The following is a 17,359-nucleotide window of genomic DNA, read 5'->3' on the forward strand; positions in this document are numbered from 1 at the left end:
GGACAGCATATTTATTATGTAGTTCGAACACTTTGCTTGACTTTTATCAATAGCTCTCAAAGTCTTCTTCTGCCATCCAAGCCAGGCCGTGGTCTCTCCGGCAGCTAACAGAGGCCGTATGACAATTATGTTAGTGTCATGCCCACACATACCGTGGAGTCCAATGACCAAGGAAACCTACACGAAGTTAAAACACCACAGTACATATGTGAGCGTGACTCAGTGCGACACGGCAGCTTAGCATTGGAATCCAGAGCGCACTGTACAGGACTTGACCTCTCTTCGTTGACCTCAACTCCTTTGTTGAGCGCAGCCAGGCCCTCCAGTTCGCCAGGCCAGGCGCCTCCAGGTTCGAAGAAAAAAAGTGAACATGCGTTTGGTATAATTCCCGTTACGGAGCACGTAGGCGTGTCCAGAGGCTTCTTTTGGAGCGCTAGGCGGACCAGTGACAATGAGTAAGAGTCTGAAATATGGTCGGTGAGGAAACGGTGGAGCACTAAAAAGGTATCGGTATCGGTTACGATACGGAGATCGCATTACTGCAAATTTGTAACGGAAATACTTTTCCGATACCGATTCGAAAAAGTATCGCGATCCGCACTCCGATACCGAAAAAGGTGTCGATTACTGTAACGGCGTTACTGTAACGGCGTCTACACATGACAAAAAGGAAGACGAATTTGCTATCTTAGATATCACGAGCGCCACGTTCTCGGTAATATTACGCTACAGCGGCGGCGTTCTTGTGGGCTGTCCACCTTTCTTCATGAACCATGAGCAGCGAAACGAACACCAGACTACATAGCCTCCAAATGTGGCGAATCGGCCATCTGGCATGTTTCCTCTGCACCGTCTTGGCTTCTATGGCCGCATTCAAGACGTTCAAGGAGATGGACAACAAGGTACAGAAATACGCGTTCCGCAAGTGCATCTTCTACGCGAAGCCTCAAACGTTCCTCAGCAGCAAATCGTCGCCTAGTGGGGGGAAGGCGTGCCTCATCGATCTGACCACCTCCCAATGGGGAAGCCCAGCCGACTGCAATTTTGTCTCATTCGCTATCCTGGCTTCTTTTGTTTATGCTATCATCGCCCTGTGGTTCTTCGTGCAGTGCTCTCCAGCGAAAAGTGATGATGGCGGAAGGTAAGGCGCCAGTGTTGCTGACTGTGTCATGAATGCTAATAGACATCGTTCATGTTTACCAGTGCGCATGCGCGTGGCGCCTGTAATCTAATGACCCATGGGAGATTATCTTGGCATTTGAGAGACTTAACAACAATTAACACGTATGAAACATGTTTTATTAGCAGAGAACAGTCATGGCGAATGGTTCTACCGTCGACTGTCTTGTGCACCTTCATGCTTATCCTGACTTTCGCCATGGCGTGGATAGTCACGGGAGGTCTTTTAACCTTCTTCAACAACCTTCAAGATGCACAGAGACATAAGTAAGTTTGCTTGAGCTTTTTTTTTTTTTATCGTCGCTGTTCCCAGAGCTTCTCCAAAGAGAATCGCCCTCGAAATCTGTCCTAAGAAAACGTGCTCGTGAAAGGAAACACACTATAGGGCACAGCACGATAATGGAATCAGCCATGGACAGAGGTTGTACCTGAACGTGACTTGATCTTTACTATTAAAATATTTATAAAGGCGCGCATCACTCTCCAGGCTCTATGGGATACTGTCTACATCTTTAAAATCGCATAGCGCCGCCAGTAATTCCGCAGTTTGCGCGAACTATGTGTCGGCTGGAAGAGTTCACTTATGACTAGCGCGTAATTAGACTAGCTTTTCGCACAGCGCTCATAATTAAGACTACAACAAGAAGACATCTGATTCACAAAATAAAGGCACATCAATGCATTTCAGGTCGTTGAGTCTTCGACATTCTACACGATATTCGACATCCATTGTTGATCAACAAAACACGCTATGATAGGCTTTCAAGCTAGGTGCAATGTGTAGCATAGTCGAACAACAATGATGTGTTCTAGATTTTCCGTGTCACCGCGGTGACGGCATGTTGGCCGGGCAACTTGTCGCAAGCGGTAACGCCACTCAGCTGTAAAAACCACGTTAAGTTTCATCCGGTGAACTATAGCAGCTAATGTAAGGCACTCACGCATCAAGTGTGTAACGCATAACAGAGAAGTAGCATCGCTCTGTCGAACGTGGTTGGACAAACAAGGTTGGAGGATGCACAGCCATGCTAAGAATTGATGGTGTCTGCCTCCCCCATTCTTTTCGTTCTGGAGTGTGTTTGTGGTGTCCAAGGACAGTGTTACAGTGAACAGCGGTACACTTGCGTGCGAACAACAATGGTGAGCCCATTCATGAAAGGGAGACATAGGTTCGCATTACTGATCTCGGTTACTGAGGCACGGGGTTTCCGCGTATGGGAGGGATCACGATCACAGCATGGTCATGGTTGCGTGCAATGTAAATTCTGCACCGGTATGAACAGGTTATAAATGGAGAACTACATGCTGGTTCGAAACGGGGCTGTGGTACAGAGACAGAGAAAAAAGAGACTGTCAGTGAAGTGCAGCAGCGGTTACACGTCGCTGGCAGGACTTCCAGTCGACTTCCCTACGGGCGTCTTTCGGACGGATAAATCACGCACTCCCCTTCTGAACATTATCGCCTTCATTGTTCCACAGATACAGGGTGTCCGCAGATAAAGTACACCCATATTGTCTCACGTATCGCTCTGCAGGCTCTCAGAGACGTGTTCAGCAAAACCGGCCTTTGTGGATCAGCCGGTACCGTGTTCCGCATGCTGATCTCAAGGTTGCGGGTTCGAACCCGGCCAAGGACGCTAGGAAATTGGTGGCAGCGTACAAGTTCTTTAGACATGACGTCTTCCGCGAGGGTAAATACGGTGTGTCGTGTGCTGAGGTATCGGCGTAAGTAAAAGAACCCTCGAGTAGAGAAAATTAATCCACAGACCGACCACTGTAGCGTCATTCGTAATCAAAATTGTCTGGCGATGTGAAGCCACGAATTCTTCATTACCGTGTTCACTTTAACTGAACTTTAGTTTTAGAAAAAAAAAAGGAATACTTGACATCCGCGGTCGCACACACGATCGCCATAATTTTTCTCAGACCAACAGGGCGAGCGGGTTGCGAGGACGCACTCATTTGGTAGCAGACCACGTTAGCGAAATGTATCGCTGGCGCTCCCTCTGCTTCCAAATGATTGCGTCCTCGCGACCCACTGTCGGTCACGTTCATCCTCAAAATCGTCGTCCGTTACGTAGTCCATGAGGCATGCTGATCTCCGTCTTTGTCGCCCTGTTGGTATACAGGAGGCAGATGTTTTTGGTGTCCGCATTTTGGTTCTGTGCTGTCAGATAGGAATTACTTATGAAGATTCTAAAAAAATATTGATATTTCGTGATTGTTGTCACAATGGGGTTTATCTCTAATGGTCTTGAATTACGTAGATGTCGCTGTGCGAGTTTCCTTTCATCCGTTCCTGACGTTAAGTTCAAATGGATATGCCGTTCACGATGTCCGAAACAAAGTATGGATCATCCTACAGTGTTCCTAATTTCTTGTTTCGTGTTCCTGTAGTGTGTCAGACCTTATTCATTATCGAGAAATCCTAAGCTATGGGCGAAGATGCAATAAACAAGACACGACAGAAACCGCTCAAACCAGCAAAAAAAGTTTAATTTGAACAAGGAGCACAGAAATATATGCACGCACTGTGCGAGAGGAACTGTGTGCGTTATTTTGCTGTGCGGTGTGTGGTGTGTCTGTTTTTTGTGTCTTCGCCCATAGCTCAGGCTGTCTTCGTTGCGGAGTTCATTCACCAGCCCTTATCTTGGACATTGAAGCGGTGTACTCAGTGTCTCGCTTCGTGAGAATGTATCATGTTTGTGAGATACATCGTGAGGCTGTTATTCGCTTCTTCTGGCAACTGTGCCCCATGAGGTATTTCCTCAGATGTGTCAGTGTCAAGATTGTTGTCAACCACATTGCGGGGTGTATCCTGCACAGTTGCGAGGTGAAGCAAATAACAAAGCGAATAGATGGAGAGAAGACAGCAGAAAGGAGTGGGGGACAAGGGGTTAGAGTGCGTCATAGGCCCACATCAGGGGGAACTGTGCCGATATTCGTCTGGAAAGTCTGCAGGGACACCCAGAGAAAACCTCCGACAGCACATCCGGTGGTAGGATTCGAACCCACCACTTCCCAGTCTTCAGCACGACCTTTGCTGTGACCAATGAGAGAACGCTTTTACGCCCTCTGCCATGCCGCTCTTTTTGGGGAATGAGCCGCGCTAATTCAGCTTTTGACGGTTTAAAGTTAAGGAGTCCGATCGAACACGTCTCTGGCAATCGTTACGCAAGCAAACGTGGGTGTAATTTATCTGCACACGCTCTACAAACTCTACATCTATCTATGTGCATGTTTGCGAAAAACGCGCTGAAGACAGTCAAGAGCGTGGGTGCCTGCTGTGTTCTTCCGAAATTGGCCCCATCAGCGAGCCGTGGAGAAGTCGTGACAGCGTGGTGTAATGGTTAGCGAACAGTACCAACAATTAAAAAAAAGGATTAAAGGGTTAAAAAGGATTAAAGTCTCGCCTTGCGTTGTTTTTTATTTTTCTCTCTACGACTGCTAACGATATTTCAGGGTTCTCGGCCGTTGATCCCTGTTTGTGTAACAGCCTTGGTGATCTTCCAACATGCTGGTTCTTTGGGTATTCCACTTTGTTTGCTGGAATGACAACTCTGGACTAACAACAGGACTAAGGCCCAGATTCCCCGACGCCAGTTAACACTTCAGCCGTGATTAGACTTCCCTTAACTTGGTGTTGGAACCGTTATTTGATAAAACAAAGATTGGACATAAAAACAGGAAAGTGGGTGCACTGTTGTTTCAAAAAGCCAAACAAGTAAAAAAAAAATGTCCCACGACAAATGTGTTAGCGTGACGTCTGTTTATCTTCCCGAAAAGATCGAAGAGTTCATCTGTAATAGATAAACTAGCAATACTCGACTTCCATCACGATAAGAAGAGAGGGGGAGGGAGAACTAGTATGCTATAAAAAAGCATGTGTACAGGAAATAAAACTTGGTTTGCCAGTACAGTGCAGTGCGTGTGTGTAGTCCTTTTCGTACCCTCGTACTCTGGTTTTACCGTTTTTTAGCGATTTTATTTCGTCCTGCAGCCAGCTGTACAGATTTCGACCACGAAAACTGTTATGTCTGATGGATGTGGTCGTGAATTGCTTTACAGTTGCACACAAAGTGACGGGATTGCCAACTGGGACGAGGATATGATTGCCGTTCACAACCAACGCGTCTTCGTAGAGGTAAGATTTTCCCAGGTCAGAAGTAGTCAACGTCGTGCCTCATAAATGATGATGATGATAATGATTGGTGTTTTATTGGCGCAGCGGTAACTTCGAACATAATTCGCCAATACAGTGATTAAACCCATTAACGATGTAACAGAATATGATTCAGTGACTGATTAAAAAAAGGATGTCAGGATTCGGTTAAAACTAACGCATAAAAGAAAGCTGTAAAGCTACAATGCATTTAAAAACCCAATAGTTTGGACGAAGTTAAAAATACGTTCAAATGGTACAAAAGCTCCATCCCCCAGTACCTTATAAATAAGAGAAGAAGAAAAAAACAATATACAGCAAAACAGTGATTGACCAGCAATGCCAATGGAAGTCGAAAAACACAGTAAGATAACAGCTGATCGATAATGTTCCTTATATGGTCACGTTATAGGGACGACGCACTTCACAGGCGGCGCTTCCGCTCCTTGGCGTTCAGCGCCTCTTGCTGGAAATATGTGCAAACATTTCCTGTAGCATCCCGTGGGTTGGTGTCGTTTCCATATGTTTGCGCGTTGTTGGGCGCAGTGCAGGGTGTTCTTAGGTAAATTGTTGCCATTTTTCAAGCAGGGATGTCGAAAAGCGAAGGAGATTACTGGTATCCTGCACGTTTATAATGTAAAAGAACAAATCTTCCGGTCACACGTAGCGATCTCAGGAAAGTGCTTGGCACAGACAAACCGGTATATTTACCCGCTACACACAACTGCAGCTGCTAGTGTATATTACCACTTCTATACCTACTCAGCTAAGTAGCAGGTGACATTGTGCTAGAAAAGGACGAACACTTCCTCTCTGAACTTGTGCACAAGCTATGAAAGTTCATTTGCATCGGCTAATCTAGATTGAACAACACATATTGATATGTTAGATGCTCCCGCACCATTTAACTCCAAAAAGGTAATTATCATATTGTGCGGATGAAGTAGCCTCATCTGCATCGTTATCGTCATCATATTCGTCACCTTGATCTTCACCCGCGTCCCTCGCAGATTCATTCCTTGGCGAACCTTTAGCGCATTCAATCCCAGTGTCAACCCAACAAGATTGATATTACGTATTGCAAATTGTTTATGTATGTTCCAGCCTCTTAAAGTAGCGCAGAAGTCATTTTAATACCCTGTTTTCTACCTATAAAACTGTTAAGTAGGCCAGTAAGATGCACCATGAGAAGTAATTCACACCACAGAATCATAATTATCGCAGAAATTGAATTTAAAGTACGCCTCAAAAAGCGACAGTGCGCAACGGTGGTGGAGTGCAGGACCAACCTGTGATCTGCCTGTGACCTCGCGCGGACGCTATAGGGTCCGCGCTCGCTGATTGGTTCAGACAAATGTTGTTTGCTTCTTAGCTATCGTCTGCTACTCGGCTGTTCGGGGCTCTGAAAAAGCATTGCTGCTGGCTCGGTCATGATTCGACCGCTCCTCTATCCCCAATTCTCCGGGGGAACTGGCAACGCAGCACATCTTAACCTAGTACCTGAAAAGAATAAATGCTTGGAATCATCTGCCATGATGGTCTGCATTTTATTCGTGATACATAATTGCCGTAACTTCCCAGAGTTAATGATTTCATTTCATACTAGGCCAATTTTCATCGTTGATAATGTACGTTTGGCAAGATTGATAGTCATGTTTTATTCCTTCCTCCTGGCGAGGTATTGGTCTTTGAAGGTTCGTGAGTACATAGCATACATGAAAAATGTCGTCCGTAGATGGTATGAGTGCCAGCGAACTCGAGTACTCACTATGTTACATATCTTGGTGCACGGTATTGCACTTTCCACGTGGATGCGGACTTGAGCTATGTGGTGGTTTCTATTTCTCTTTTCGCCTGCTATCCAGCATGCTTTCTATCAGTTTCGCACGGTCTCGGAGGAAATGCATACGTGGAGCAGCGTTGCAGGCACCTCATTCGTTAATAGTACACCCAAACACGCAGGTGTCTAGCATGACCTTCGGCTGATGTTCTCTATCCCGCCGACATGGAGTCAAGCGAAGGCGAAGTGCCGCTCTTACAGGTTGGTTACGCCCACTAGTGCCGAGCCGTGGCGCTAGTGGTACTGTGAGAGCTAGAGTGCGTCGTCCCTATTGTAGCACAAAGTACGCCTTTGATGGCTCCGTTGGGATTGGCTCATCTGAGGTGCGATCACAACCCGAAGGTGTACGCGAGCAATCATATCTGGTTTACATTAGCTTTGTCTTTTAGGTTATCTTTCCTCGTAAGGTAAAATTATTCTCAATTTCAGCTCTTTGGCTGGCTGATCGTTGTCTTCTGGTTGCTGGCAGAAATCGCACTCATACTTCGCTGTGCTCTAGGAATTGACTTTCCAGTCGAGTCTGAGGTCAGACTCTTCGAAGTTATTTCGTTGCCAATCATTAACCGCAAGCCATGTCTTAGGTCACGGAATTCTGAAGGTATCGCGATATCCGTTAACCGTACCATCATCGCTCCAAGAAACAGGGACGGAAAGACAATAGACATAAGACACATCGCTCTCTTAGAACTAACAAAGCTTTACGTACAGTCGCACATTTTTAAATGCAGTGACGATGATTCGTGGGAAGGCGCTTTTAAAACTGTCTTGTGACTTTTGTATCATTCTTCTTGCTCGTGTTGTTCTCTTCTTCGAGATAACGAATCTCAGGTGGTAGAAGACTTATTGACGGGCTGCTTCATTGGCTCGCTGTGCCTCACCTTGACGTTTGTCAGCGTCCTCTTCCCGTACTCTCTGGTCCCTGCAAGTGGGACTGAAAGAATTCTGTAGCAGCAGAGAAGGAAGTCAGGCGCCAAGGCCACGGATACATTTCCGTATCATAGTATCGCGCATACACCTTTCTGCGCGTGAATTTGAGACCACTTGGATTCCAATGATTTTATGATACCAATAATAAACTGCGGAGCTCGAGTTGGCGAAGAGTGAAGCAGAAACTCGACAAGAATGCACTACCCGCGGAAACGAATATCTACGAATTGATGCTTCGACAGCGAACTACCCCTTAGAGTGCCAGCACATATCCGATTGCCGTGCACTGAATGAAGATACGCAGAGCATATATACCCGTGTTCAACCTATAAGAACGGTACGAAACAGTCCATCAACCCTAAAGCGCGGACTCCATGACAAGCGACGCGCTGTAGAATTTGTCGCTGTCGCGTCTGGTCATTGCGCGACTTCCCGGTCCATTTGAGCAGCGACATTTCGTCGCCGAGAAATGACGTTTTTAGAGAAGCAATGCTTATTCTATTCAAGCTAAGTTGTAAATTGCCATAAATATACCAAAAGTAGTATTTCATTCGTCAAAACGAGGAGAACTTGTAACGAAGGCGCTATGTAATATTCGCCGTAACGCAGTGGCGCTGCGGTTAAATTTCCCAACGCCCCGCCCACTTCTTCGTCTGCTACTTTTGTTGGTTGCCCTCTCCACCGTTTCCCTTGCCCACGCGTTCAGTCCTTGTTTTACACCGCCAAATCTAGCTGGTTTTGTCAAACAACAGGCAACGAAGTCAGCGACATGCTACAAATATCTACTGGGAGTAGATGCAGAAATATTGAGCCGCGACAAAGCTTTTTTGAAGCTCGCGTGGCGGCGGTGACGTCGAGTTTGTCGCTTCTCGCATGTCATGCGATTCAGGCTTAACAGAGTTACTCCGCCGGAGATATTATACCGCAGCGTCACCACGTGCCGCCTATCGATCTACTGCAGTTTTGATGTCGGTGCGTTGCTTGTCCAGACGTAGTGTGAGGGGGCCAGTAGCAACAACCGTGAGGCGGGCCTTAAAGGGACTATCGCATCCGTCCCGATCGATTCCGAAACTACAGTGCTGTTTTACTCCGCGTTCATCACTGATAATAACGCCGAAAACCCGACGCGAATTGGCAGCGTTGTTCCTGTGTAGTTTGCCATAAAACTTCGCAAGAGCAGACGACGCATTCTTGGATTCCCTCTCTGGAAACGTCACACGGACGAAGCCAATCATTGCGCGCCCTTTGACATGGAGAATACCAATCACGGAGCGGCCGGAGGGACCTTGGTAGCCTTGGCAACCGACCGGCAGGAGGGCGGGCGAGCGAGGTGGAATGCCAGGGGATGGCGTCTTCTCTGTTACCGGCTCGCGTAACGTTGTTTCTGGTTAGTGTCGAACGTGTTCGTACAGTCAGGAGCGTAACGCCGTGCTTCACGTAACATGCTCTCACACTGGTAAGCGTATTTACCGAGGACTTTTCACTTAGTATAGTGCGATGCGAACGCCAAGCAGACGATCTCGGAGACAATCGCCTGCGCTGCGCTCCCATTCGTGCGCCTGGCTTACGTCATCATCGTGTTGGCTGCAGATGGAATGCGGACCTGTAAAACTTGTTTACTTAAAATGTAAGCTGTTTTCGGAAGAGAAATTTGGCAAAGTTGAGTCTGAAACGGTGACGAACATTATCCTATCGGTATCATACATACGTTGCCGGATGCGATAGTCCCTTTAAAGGGGCGCTAAAGTGCAAATGTTTGTACGCTTTCCCTTCTCTTTCTCCTTCTCACGAAGCATGAGAACGCCGAAAGGCTTGTGATTGGTCTCATCAAATGGTCCCCCGCAATGATTGGACGAATCGCTAGACAAGACCAGTGAGAGCCAGCACCGCGTTGTCGGCCTTCTCGAGAAGGTGGCTGAGCGGAAACGCGCAAGCTCAGGTTTCGTTCGCGCATACATCACGAACGACTCAATGATCAACCCCGTTCCTTTTGTGTAGTTGGCAAGGTAACGACATCTTTTATTCCGCGAGCAGACATCATTACTTTAATGTCCTTTTAAATGCGCCGTTCGTCGGGCGAACACGGGCAGTTCATTCAATCATCGTGACTAGCCTTCATTTTCGTTCTTCACATACCTTATATGTATATATCTACTTTTACTTAAAGGGATTCCGGCCCCCTACGCCACAATGCCTCGATCCACTCCCAAATACACGAACGACAACGGACATCCAACAACCAGCAGGTCAATCAAGCATACTGGTATGGCACGTTCCTTCTCTCTAGAAACTACACGACGTCACTGTGGTCCTGTAGCGACACAGGCGTCGTCTGCAGAATACGTTTTCGTGTTAATAGGGTGTTTTAGAGAGTCGTTTGCGCCCGAACCTGCCGATTCGAAAAGCTTATTCGGATTCGGAAGTGAAGCTTTTCTTTTCTTTGAACTTTCTTTCAACAGCTACAAGCTAAAGTGTGTTTAATGTGTGTGTTTAATATAAACTTGTTTAGTGAAATTTAATGCTTATTATGTAATCTTCCACTATGCTGTTATTCATTATGTCAGTTTCAGTGTTTGTTGGTTTATAGTGGTTTATTACGTAGAGATGTATAGATACGCCCATTGACGTTGTTTCTTTGTTAATAGGACAGATTTTTCTTCGTTTCTTATTGGAATTGTTCAGTTATACTGCCTTGTATGTATAGTCTATACTTGTTTTCCTCTTGGCACAACTGGCACAACTGGCACCAACTTCGGGGGCCATGGGCACGTCAAGTTGCTTTATGCAGCTTTTTTCCGTGGCTCCGTCCATTGTACAATGGTAAATAAACGAATTTGAATTTGGAATTCAACTACAGCTATTTTTTTTTTTTTTTTTTTTTTTGCAAATCAGAAGAATCGTTCTTTCCGAAATGTATTCCAAATGGATTTGAGCACCAACTGGGTCGTGGTGGATCATTCACATGTTTTCTTGTAGTAAATATGACATATCACAGCGTAATTTCCGGCTTTCTCTTTGCGGAGTTGAGACGAACCACGTTGCGCGGTTACCGTGTTGTCAACGTGCTGTCAAGCAGACGTCGACACAGTTGGGGGACTCGATCTGACATGGATGGATCAAGAGGATGTAGGACGCAGTTTCGCTGTGAAACGGGTTAATCACCCGTGTGCGAACCTCTCTCGATAGTTAGAGCAAGCAGCCCAGACAGAACACTTTCTCCTGTGGACGTCCCAAAAAGATCCCAATGTCCATATCCAGAAATGGATGTCCGTCACATGACTGGGAGCTTCATAGATGGACATCCCTTGCCGTACATCCGCACAATGTCCCGTCTAGAGTGTTTCAGGGATTCAGGTCCCTCACGGTATGTTACGTGGAGCATTTATTGCCAGAGAGAGAGAAACGCGTGATTCTGTGGTAGTGCGAAAGTTCGGCTTTCGATGGATCAACTGAATATCTCAAACAAAAGCTGTAAGAAACACGACGTTATCTTCATAGAGAGTTAATACTCCATGCGATCCAAAAGTACGTAATCGAATTAAACGTAGACACCTCACCCTTCATTATGACTCACAGGCGGAGAGGATTCTAGAATATGCGAAAGCTCACGAGACAAGCAATCTGTAGTATCTGTTTTTCCTTAGGAAGGCCAAGGCAACTAGTGCTGCCTTCCTTTGTGAGCTGTTCGCACTGTGTGGTCTTGGGGGCTTTTATTTTTCGATGTTTTTTCGTTTTATTTGTGTTCGTTTTTGTACGCTAGAACGGCACCGCTCATCGTCGGTTGTAGGAGGTACGAGTAAGAAGCAAAGTATGGCAATCCGTGACTTTACCTCGCGAGACAAGTACGAGGTTGAAAAAAAATGGCGATTTCTATTGCAAACGTGTGCCCACTTAAAAAAAAAAAGCTACATTCAGTGTAGCTACATTCAGAAGTAGTGTCCCATGCACATCCCATCGACGAACTGGCAGGATCATACTAGGACATCCGGAGTACCACAAATTTGCGGCCACTTGGATCCGTTTGGGTCGTCCTGGAGACGTCCACCCCTCAAATACAGCACATCCGACGGACATCCCGATCTTCCAGCCCGATATCCACGGCATATCCACAGAACTGCTTTGTTCCGTCTGGGAGGGGACGACACAGGGATAAGCACTTGGACGCTGACGCGTGTGAAATGCTCTACTGAATACGTCGTTACAACTAACAACTTGCCGCAGAAGATATACATCGTCGGCAACAGTAAACATCTGACGGTCTGACTCCGGCTGCGCTACTGCAATAGGGCTACCTTGCTTCGCGATGTCAATCTGCCGTCCTCGCCGAATATAACGAAACTACTCAGCGCGAGTGTGTCATTCGTACGAAACCGCGCTCCCCACGACTCGCTCATGCGCGACACTCGAATCGGTCGTTTCGTTTAAGCGAAAACGACTCGTTAAAACTCGCTGATAAAGGTCAGTGCCACTAGCAGTGCTTAGTAAAGTGGAAAGCTTTCGCAATACATGACAAACACGAATACTTAGTAGTGAGTTTTAGTGCATCGACAAAATTCAACCAAAACGATACGATAAAAGAAGTTATCAAATCCAAGCTTAGCAATGTGGTGTCACTCGCTCCAAAGAAAGAGGGTGATTGGCGTATGATGTTCTCGGAACTGTTATCGTGAACACCCTGCGATGTACTAAAACACCCTAGTGTGCGCATTTCTCGCACCACTCAACAATACGTAACGCAAACGTGCTACCGGTGTGGTAACTTCACAAATTGTTTCTTCACCCGGTCACCCATACATTAGGGGGTTCAAACTCAAATCGAGTCACGGGCTGCATGACCATAGACCAGATCATGGAGGGCCAAATAGAAAAAAAGGCAGTAATTACTAGAGATGAGTGCGGGTATGAAAATTCGTACCCGCAACCGCACCGCACACGCGGGAGCACGACCTGCATCCCGACGCGTACTTGCATACCCGCAGCCCAATGCGTACGCAGGTTTCAGTTATGCCACATGATCCTCACAGCACGAAACGATTTAGTGATGCATCAGACGCCGTGGCGACTGCTGACCAGTGATTTCCCCAGAAATTCACTGCTGGGGGGGGGGGGGGGGGGCGAGCTTTCAAGGGGGGGGGGGGTATGCTTGGTGAAGGTTCCACTTAAGCAATTTTTCTTAGGCACAGAAAGAATCGTGGCACAATGGTGACACCTCTGCACAGCTTTCCCGTTTTATTTGTACATGTTATTAAGTGAGAACACAGTACATTAGAATACAGATTCATTATGAACGGCATTTCCACATTACGATGCTTAATCACACGACCGACAAAGAAAGAAGACTAGCACCTTGTCTCACGAAGCTCAATGAATACCTAGCACACAGATTGGAAAAATGCATGGTACGATCATCTGCATGACTGTGGTCCTACAGCCCAAGTTTGACAATACAGGATGTAATTCGCTGCGCCGGACTCTCTACCAGAACGTGTTGGTGGCCGAGTTGGGTGGGGTCACCTGAGAAATTTCAGGGAGGGTGTTGCAAAAATGCAGGGGGGGGGGGGTAGGGAAATCCCTGCTGCTGACATGGTTGCCAGCTTACTAACGCGAAGCGTACCAGTCGTGGTGTCGAAAGATAGCCAAAATTAGCCCCATGCGGCAAGCATAGTCAAAGAGTGACAACAAGAACTGCAACTTTATTTTGAGATGATGAATGGGGAGTTTCGTCGCCAAGCGCGATACACTACTCCATTCTTCATTGCCCATACTATCAACCTTCCCGAACCGCACTTTCCGGGTCTCTGAATCAGCTGGACTTCCCCGGAGCTAGTGCGGGGTTATGGTATCAGGGTATTTTATGGTAATTACTAAAGATTAGTGCGAGTGCGGGTCTTACCGCACCCGCACTCATCTTTAGCACACATCTTTATTACCATAAAATACCCTGCTATGCCATCAGATAAAACTATGCACAAAAAATAGGAGCAGTGCAGTTGTCGTGAAGCCCGACGGTTTGTGCAAATTCATTACCGAAAAACTCCACTTGATACACCAAAAACAATAAGTAAACTGCCCTTCAAATCGGTGAAATCACACAACTCAGGAAAAAGGTGCGGACGCTAGAATTCAAACATAGACGCTCCTGATTTCCGGTCCAGGGATGCTACCGCCACGCCGGAACAGCAGGACTTTCTCCTGAGGTAGAGTGCCTCAGGCAAGGTATATCTAGACACGTAGCGAAGCTCCCATAGGCCCCTGCGTCTTCAGAATGACGCCGTGATTGAGACCGCCAGCGCCATCCATCCGTTGCACGGACTAATACGATTGTAAATAAATGACGCTGGGACTATTTTGTTTGCACTAAGCAGCATTTTGAGAGGCACTATAAGACGGTAGAACGAAGAAGGCGAAAAGAACAAAAAGAAAGCTAATGTCCCGTCACGCATCCCCAGCGGCCCCGTCAAGCGTCCCTTCACTAGGTGTTGGCAGTCATGATCAGCAATTTTCTCGTATTTTTCTCTAAAATCAAATCGAAAAATATGAATATTCTTCAGTGCTGCTTTTGCTGTAATATATTGTTGTTTATCGCAGACAGGATTTCTCTAAGACTGTTGGAATCTGCGTAGCTTGCCAGCTAGAGCGCTATACTTGTTCCAATTTGTTCTCGACAGGACGCAACCACAGAGAGAGGATCAGGATCACCTACGTTGCAAGTACGCGACCAGCACACGGTTCAGAGGGTGTGACGCCATCGGCACCGACGCATTCTTTATTCCTCATTTATCCTATATATGCATTGCTTTTTAATAGGTAAGCAGCGCTCAGACGAATGTCTCTCGGCGAATTGATGTGATAAGTATTTCGCGAGAGCAAGGACCAGAAAAAATGTATTCCTGTTACTCCTGACTGAATAAATTATTCCATCTAGATGCAATAGTGTAACATACTATGGGGTAATGCAGTATGATGTCGTGGTGAAATAATACTATTGTCAATTACAGTGAACAGCTGCAAAGTATTAGAAGGCGATTGTTACGAACCAAGGTCCGGTGATTAGCAAACGGTTGATTCGGGCGAAAAGAAACACATGTTTAAGACAAGCGAGTACTACAAATACTGCGTGTCGGGCTTTGCGCATCTAACTCACAAGAGAGCGCTGCAAAGCCCAAGCTCAAGCGGTCGGCGCAGGTATCAGGTTCTCTGTGGGCCCGTGTTGCCGTGCAACCACGACCCTCTTTCCCACCCACAAAAGCAGTCACAGCTGGATCGTGTCCGGTCTGTGTCTGTCGGAGTGGGTACCGATGGCGAATGGTTTCTGTGGACGTAGATGCCTGATCTATTTGTGCATCGGCAGTATTTGTCTAGTATATGTAACCAAGAAATCGGTTGTCGAAGGTGCCCCATTCAATTGTGCTTGTATCTCCGTGTCTGCGGCGTAACGAGTCTATTTGGTCAAGATGACTATAGTCGTGTTCAATTTAAGAAGGAAAAGAAATCGAGTCCCTCACCTCTCAAAATATTACTGCGCCGCAGATAGGATGGCTGGATGCAGAGAGGTCACGCGCTATCCCTGCGCCGGATAATATAATCCATCATACTCACGCTGCTTCCATATTAGCTGTTAAGACTAGCCGCATGACACTACGCTGCAGCAGAAAGTGTACTCGCCTACTGATGGCACATGGTGGCGCTGCGGTATTTCTCCTTGCGCGCTGTCCCTTATAAAAATGCCTGTTGAGATTCTGTTGGAAACATACTGAACTGCCTCAACGGACCCTCTTGATTTTCTGTTGAAAAATAACCTTTTTATTGCCAAAGCTGTTGACGGTCTATTGACAGCTATTGAAAAGTGGCCACCGCGTAGCTTCTGAAATTCTATTGCGCCCCTGTTGCGTGTGAGTGTGTTGCATTTCTATTTACCTTAAGTTGAAATACAACGTATGCCGCTGTGGACGTGCTTTTGCTGACTTCCTGAAGACAAGTTATTTAAAATGCTAATAGGCTTACCAAACACAGAATAGACGAAACAGGCAAAATGTGTACATTTTATTTACAATTAAGTCATACAAAAATCATACAAATAATGTGTACAAATACTTTTTACGCATTATCGGATATACATTATTGATTTGAGTGTTACCTTACATTGCATAATAAATATGCTAAGCGAACTGAGGTGAAATATCGTACAGTATGGATTGATGAGGCCACACTGTACATTAAAGGGGTTGCGACACTTTCATAGATGTGGTTCATTACTTCATGGACGCGTTGTACTGCACGCCAGAATAATGTGGAAAAAAGTATTGTTCTACCTGACGTACTTAGCGAGATACAAGCCTTCGAACACACTTCCAAGCAAAGCGCAGACATCACAGAGCTCAGAGCTGCGTTCATTCTCATTGGCTGCCGTAAGCACGTGACTTCTCAGGGCCCCATGAATTTCGGTATTCGCGGTGCCCATTTTCTTCCCTTCGATTACCCTCTTTGGTGGGGAACTTTCAATACAGGTTCACATCGGTGCAAAGAACTATCTTGTACGTTTATCCCTGATAACCTAGGATGACCTGTCACAACCCCTTTAACTCACCTTAGTTCCTGGGCCAGGAGAGATGCCAAGCTGTTTTTAATGTACGTGACACTTGCCTGCGGAAACTTGGTGCAGGTGTAGGCTGAAAAAAGATGAAACGTCATGTATGAGGGCTTATAAAAGTTGTTACCGAAATATCGTTGACAGCCGCGTCCGTAATTCTGCTATTTTCTTGTTCAACTTCTACGGCTTGCTTGACAGGATGCCAGTATGCACCACAGTCTTTGATGACTCTTAGAAATATAAGCGAAAAGCCCATATCCGGACAAAAATAATGCTGACCGAAGTCAAGGGGATCCGCAGGAGCAGACTTTCTTTGTGTCTATAAAGATATTTACAACAGTTCCCCGCATGCCGCTGATGGCTTCTACGTGCGAGCAGACGAAGATGCGACGACTATGCGAGCAGACGAAGCCCAATGATTGGGTCATCGAGAGGCCATACGTTGTACGAACCCCATTTGCTTTCTGAAAGTCTACTTAATCAGAATGTCGGTCACTGTGATAGCCACCTGCCAGGTTGAACTTTTACACGGCGATCAAGAAACCACAGATGACAATGGATTCGATAATGCCGCCAACTGTCGACAAAGAGCACCAAAACCACGAGCGCTACTGGATTTGCTAGCGGCTAGATATTCATAAAAAAAAAAACTGATGGAGCT

At 46.3% G+C, this 17,359-nt stretch overlaps 1 protein-coding gene across 3 annotated transcripts; it reads left to right on the forward strand.

Moving 5' to 3' along the window:
• Positions 1–721: 721 nt before the first annotated feature.
• Positions 722–15,033, forward strand: LOC135365798 (uncharacterized). Of its 3 annotated transcripts, none has more exons than XM_064598519.1 (6): positions 722–1,141; positions 1,306–1,446; positions 5,248–5,323; positions 7,611–7,706; positions 10,276–10,371; positions 14,777–15,033. In XM_064598519.1, exons 1-6 carry the CDS (start codon positions 774–776, stop codon positions 14,849–14,851), a joined length of 852 nt encoding a protein of 283 aa, XP_064454589.1. In that variant the 5' UTR covers positions 722–773; the 3' UTR covers positions 14,852–15,033. The 3 variants fall into 3 exon arrangements, with proteins under 3 accessions (XP_064454589.1, XP_064454593.1, XP_064454598.1); XM_064598523.1 differs by having other exon boundaries at positions 1,309–1,446; XM_064598528.1 differs by lacking the exon at positions 7,611–7,706.
• The last annotated feature ends 2,326 nt before the right edge of the window (positions 15,034–17,359 follow it).

This window comes from Ornithodoros turicata, chromosome 1, assembly GCF_037126465.1.
Source record: "Ornithodoros turicata isolate Travis chromosome 1, ASM3712646v1, whole genome shotgun sequence".
NCBI classification, from domain to species: Eukaryota; Metazoa; Arthropoda; class Arachnida; order Ixodida; family Argasidae; genus Ornithodoros; species Ornithodoros turicata.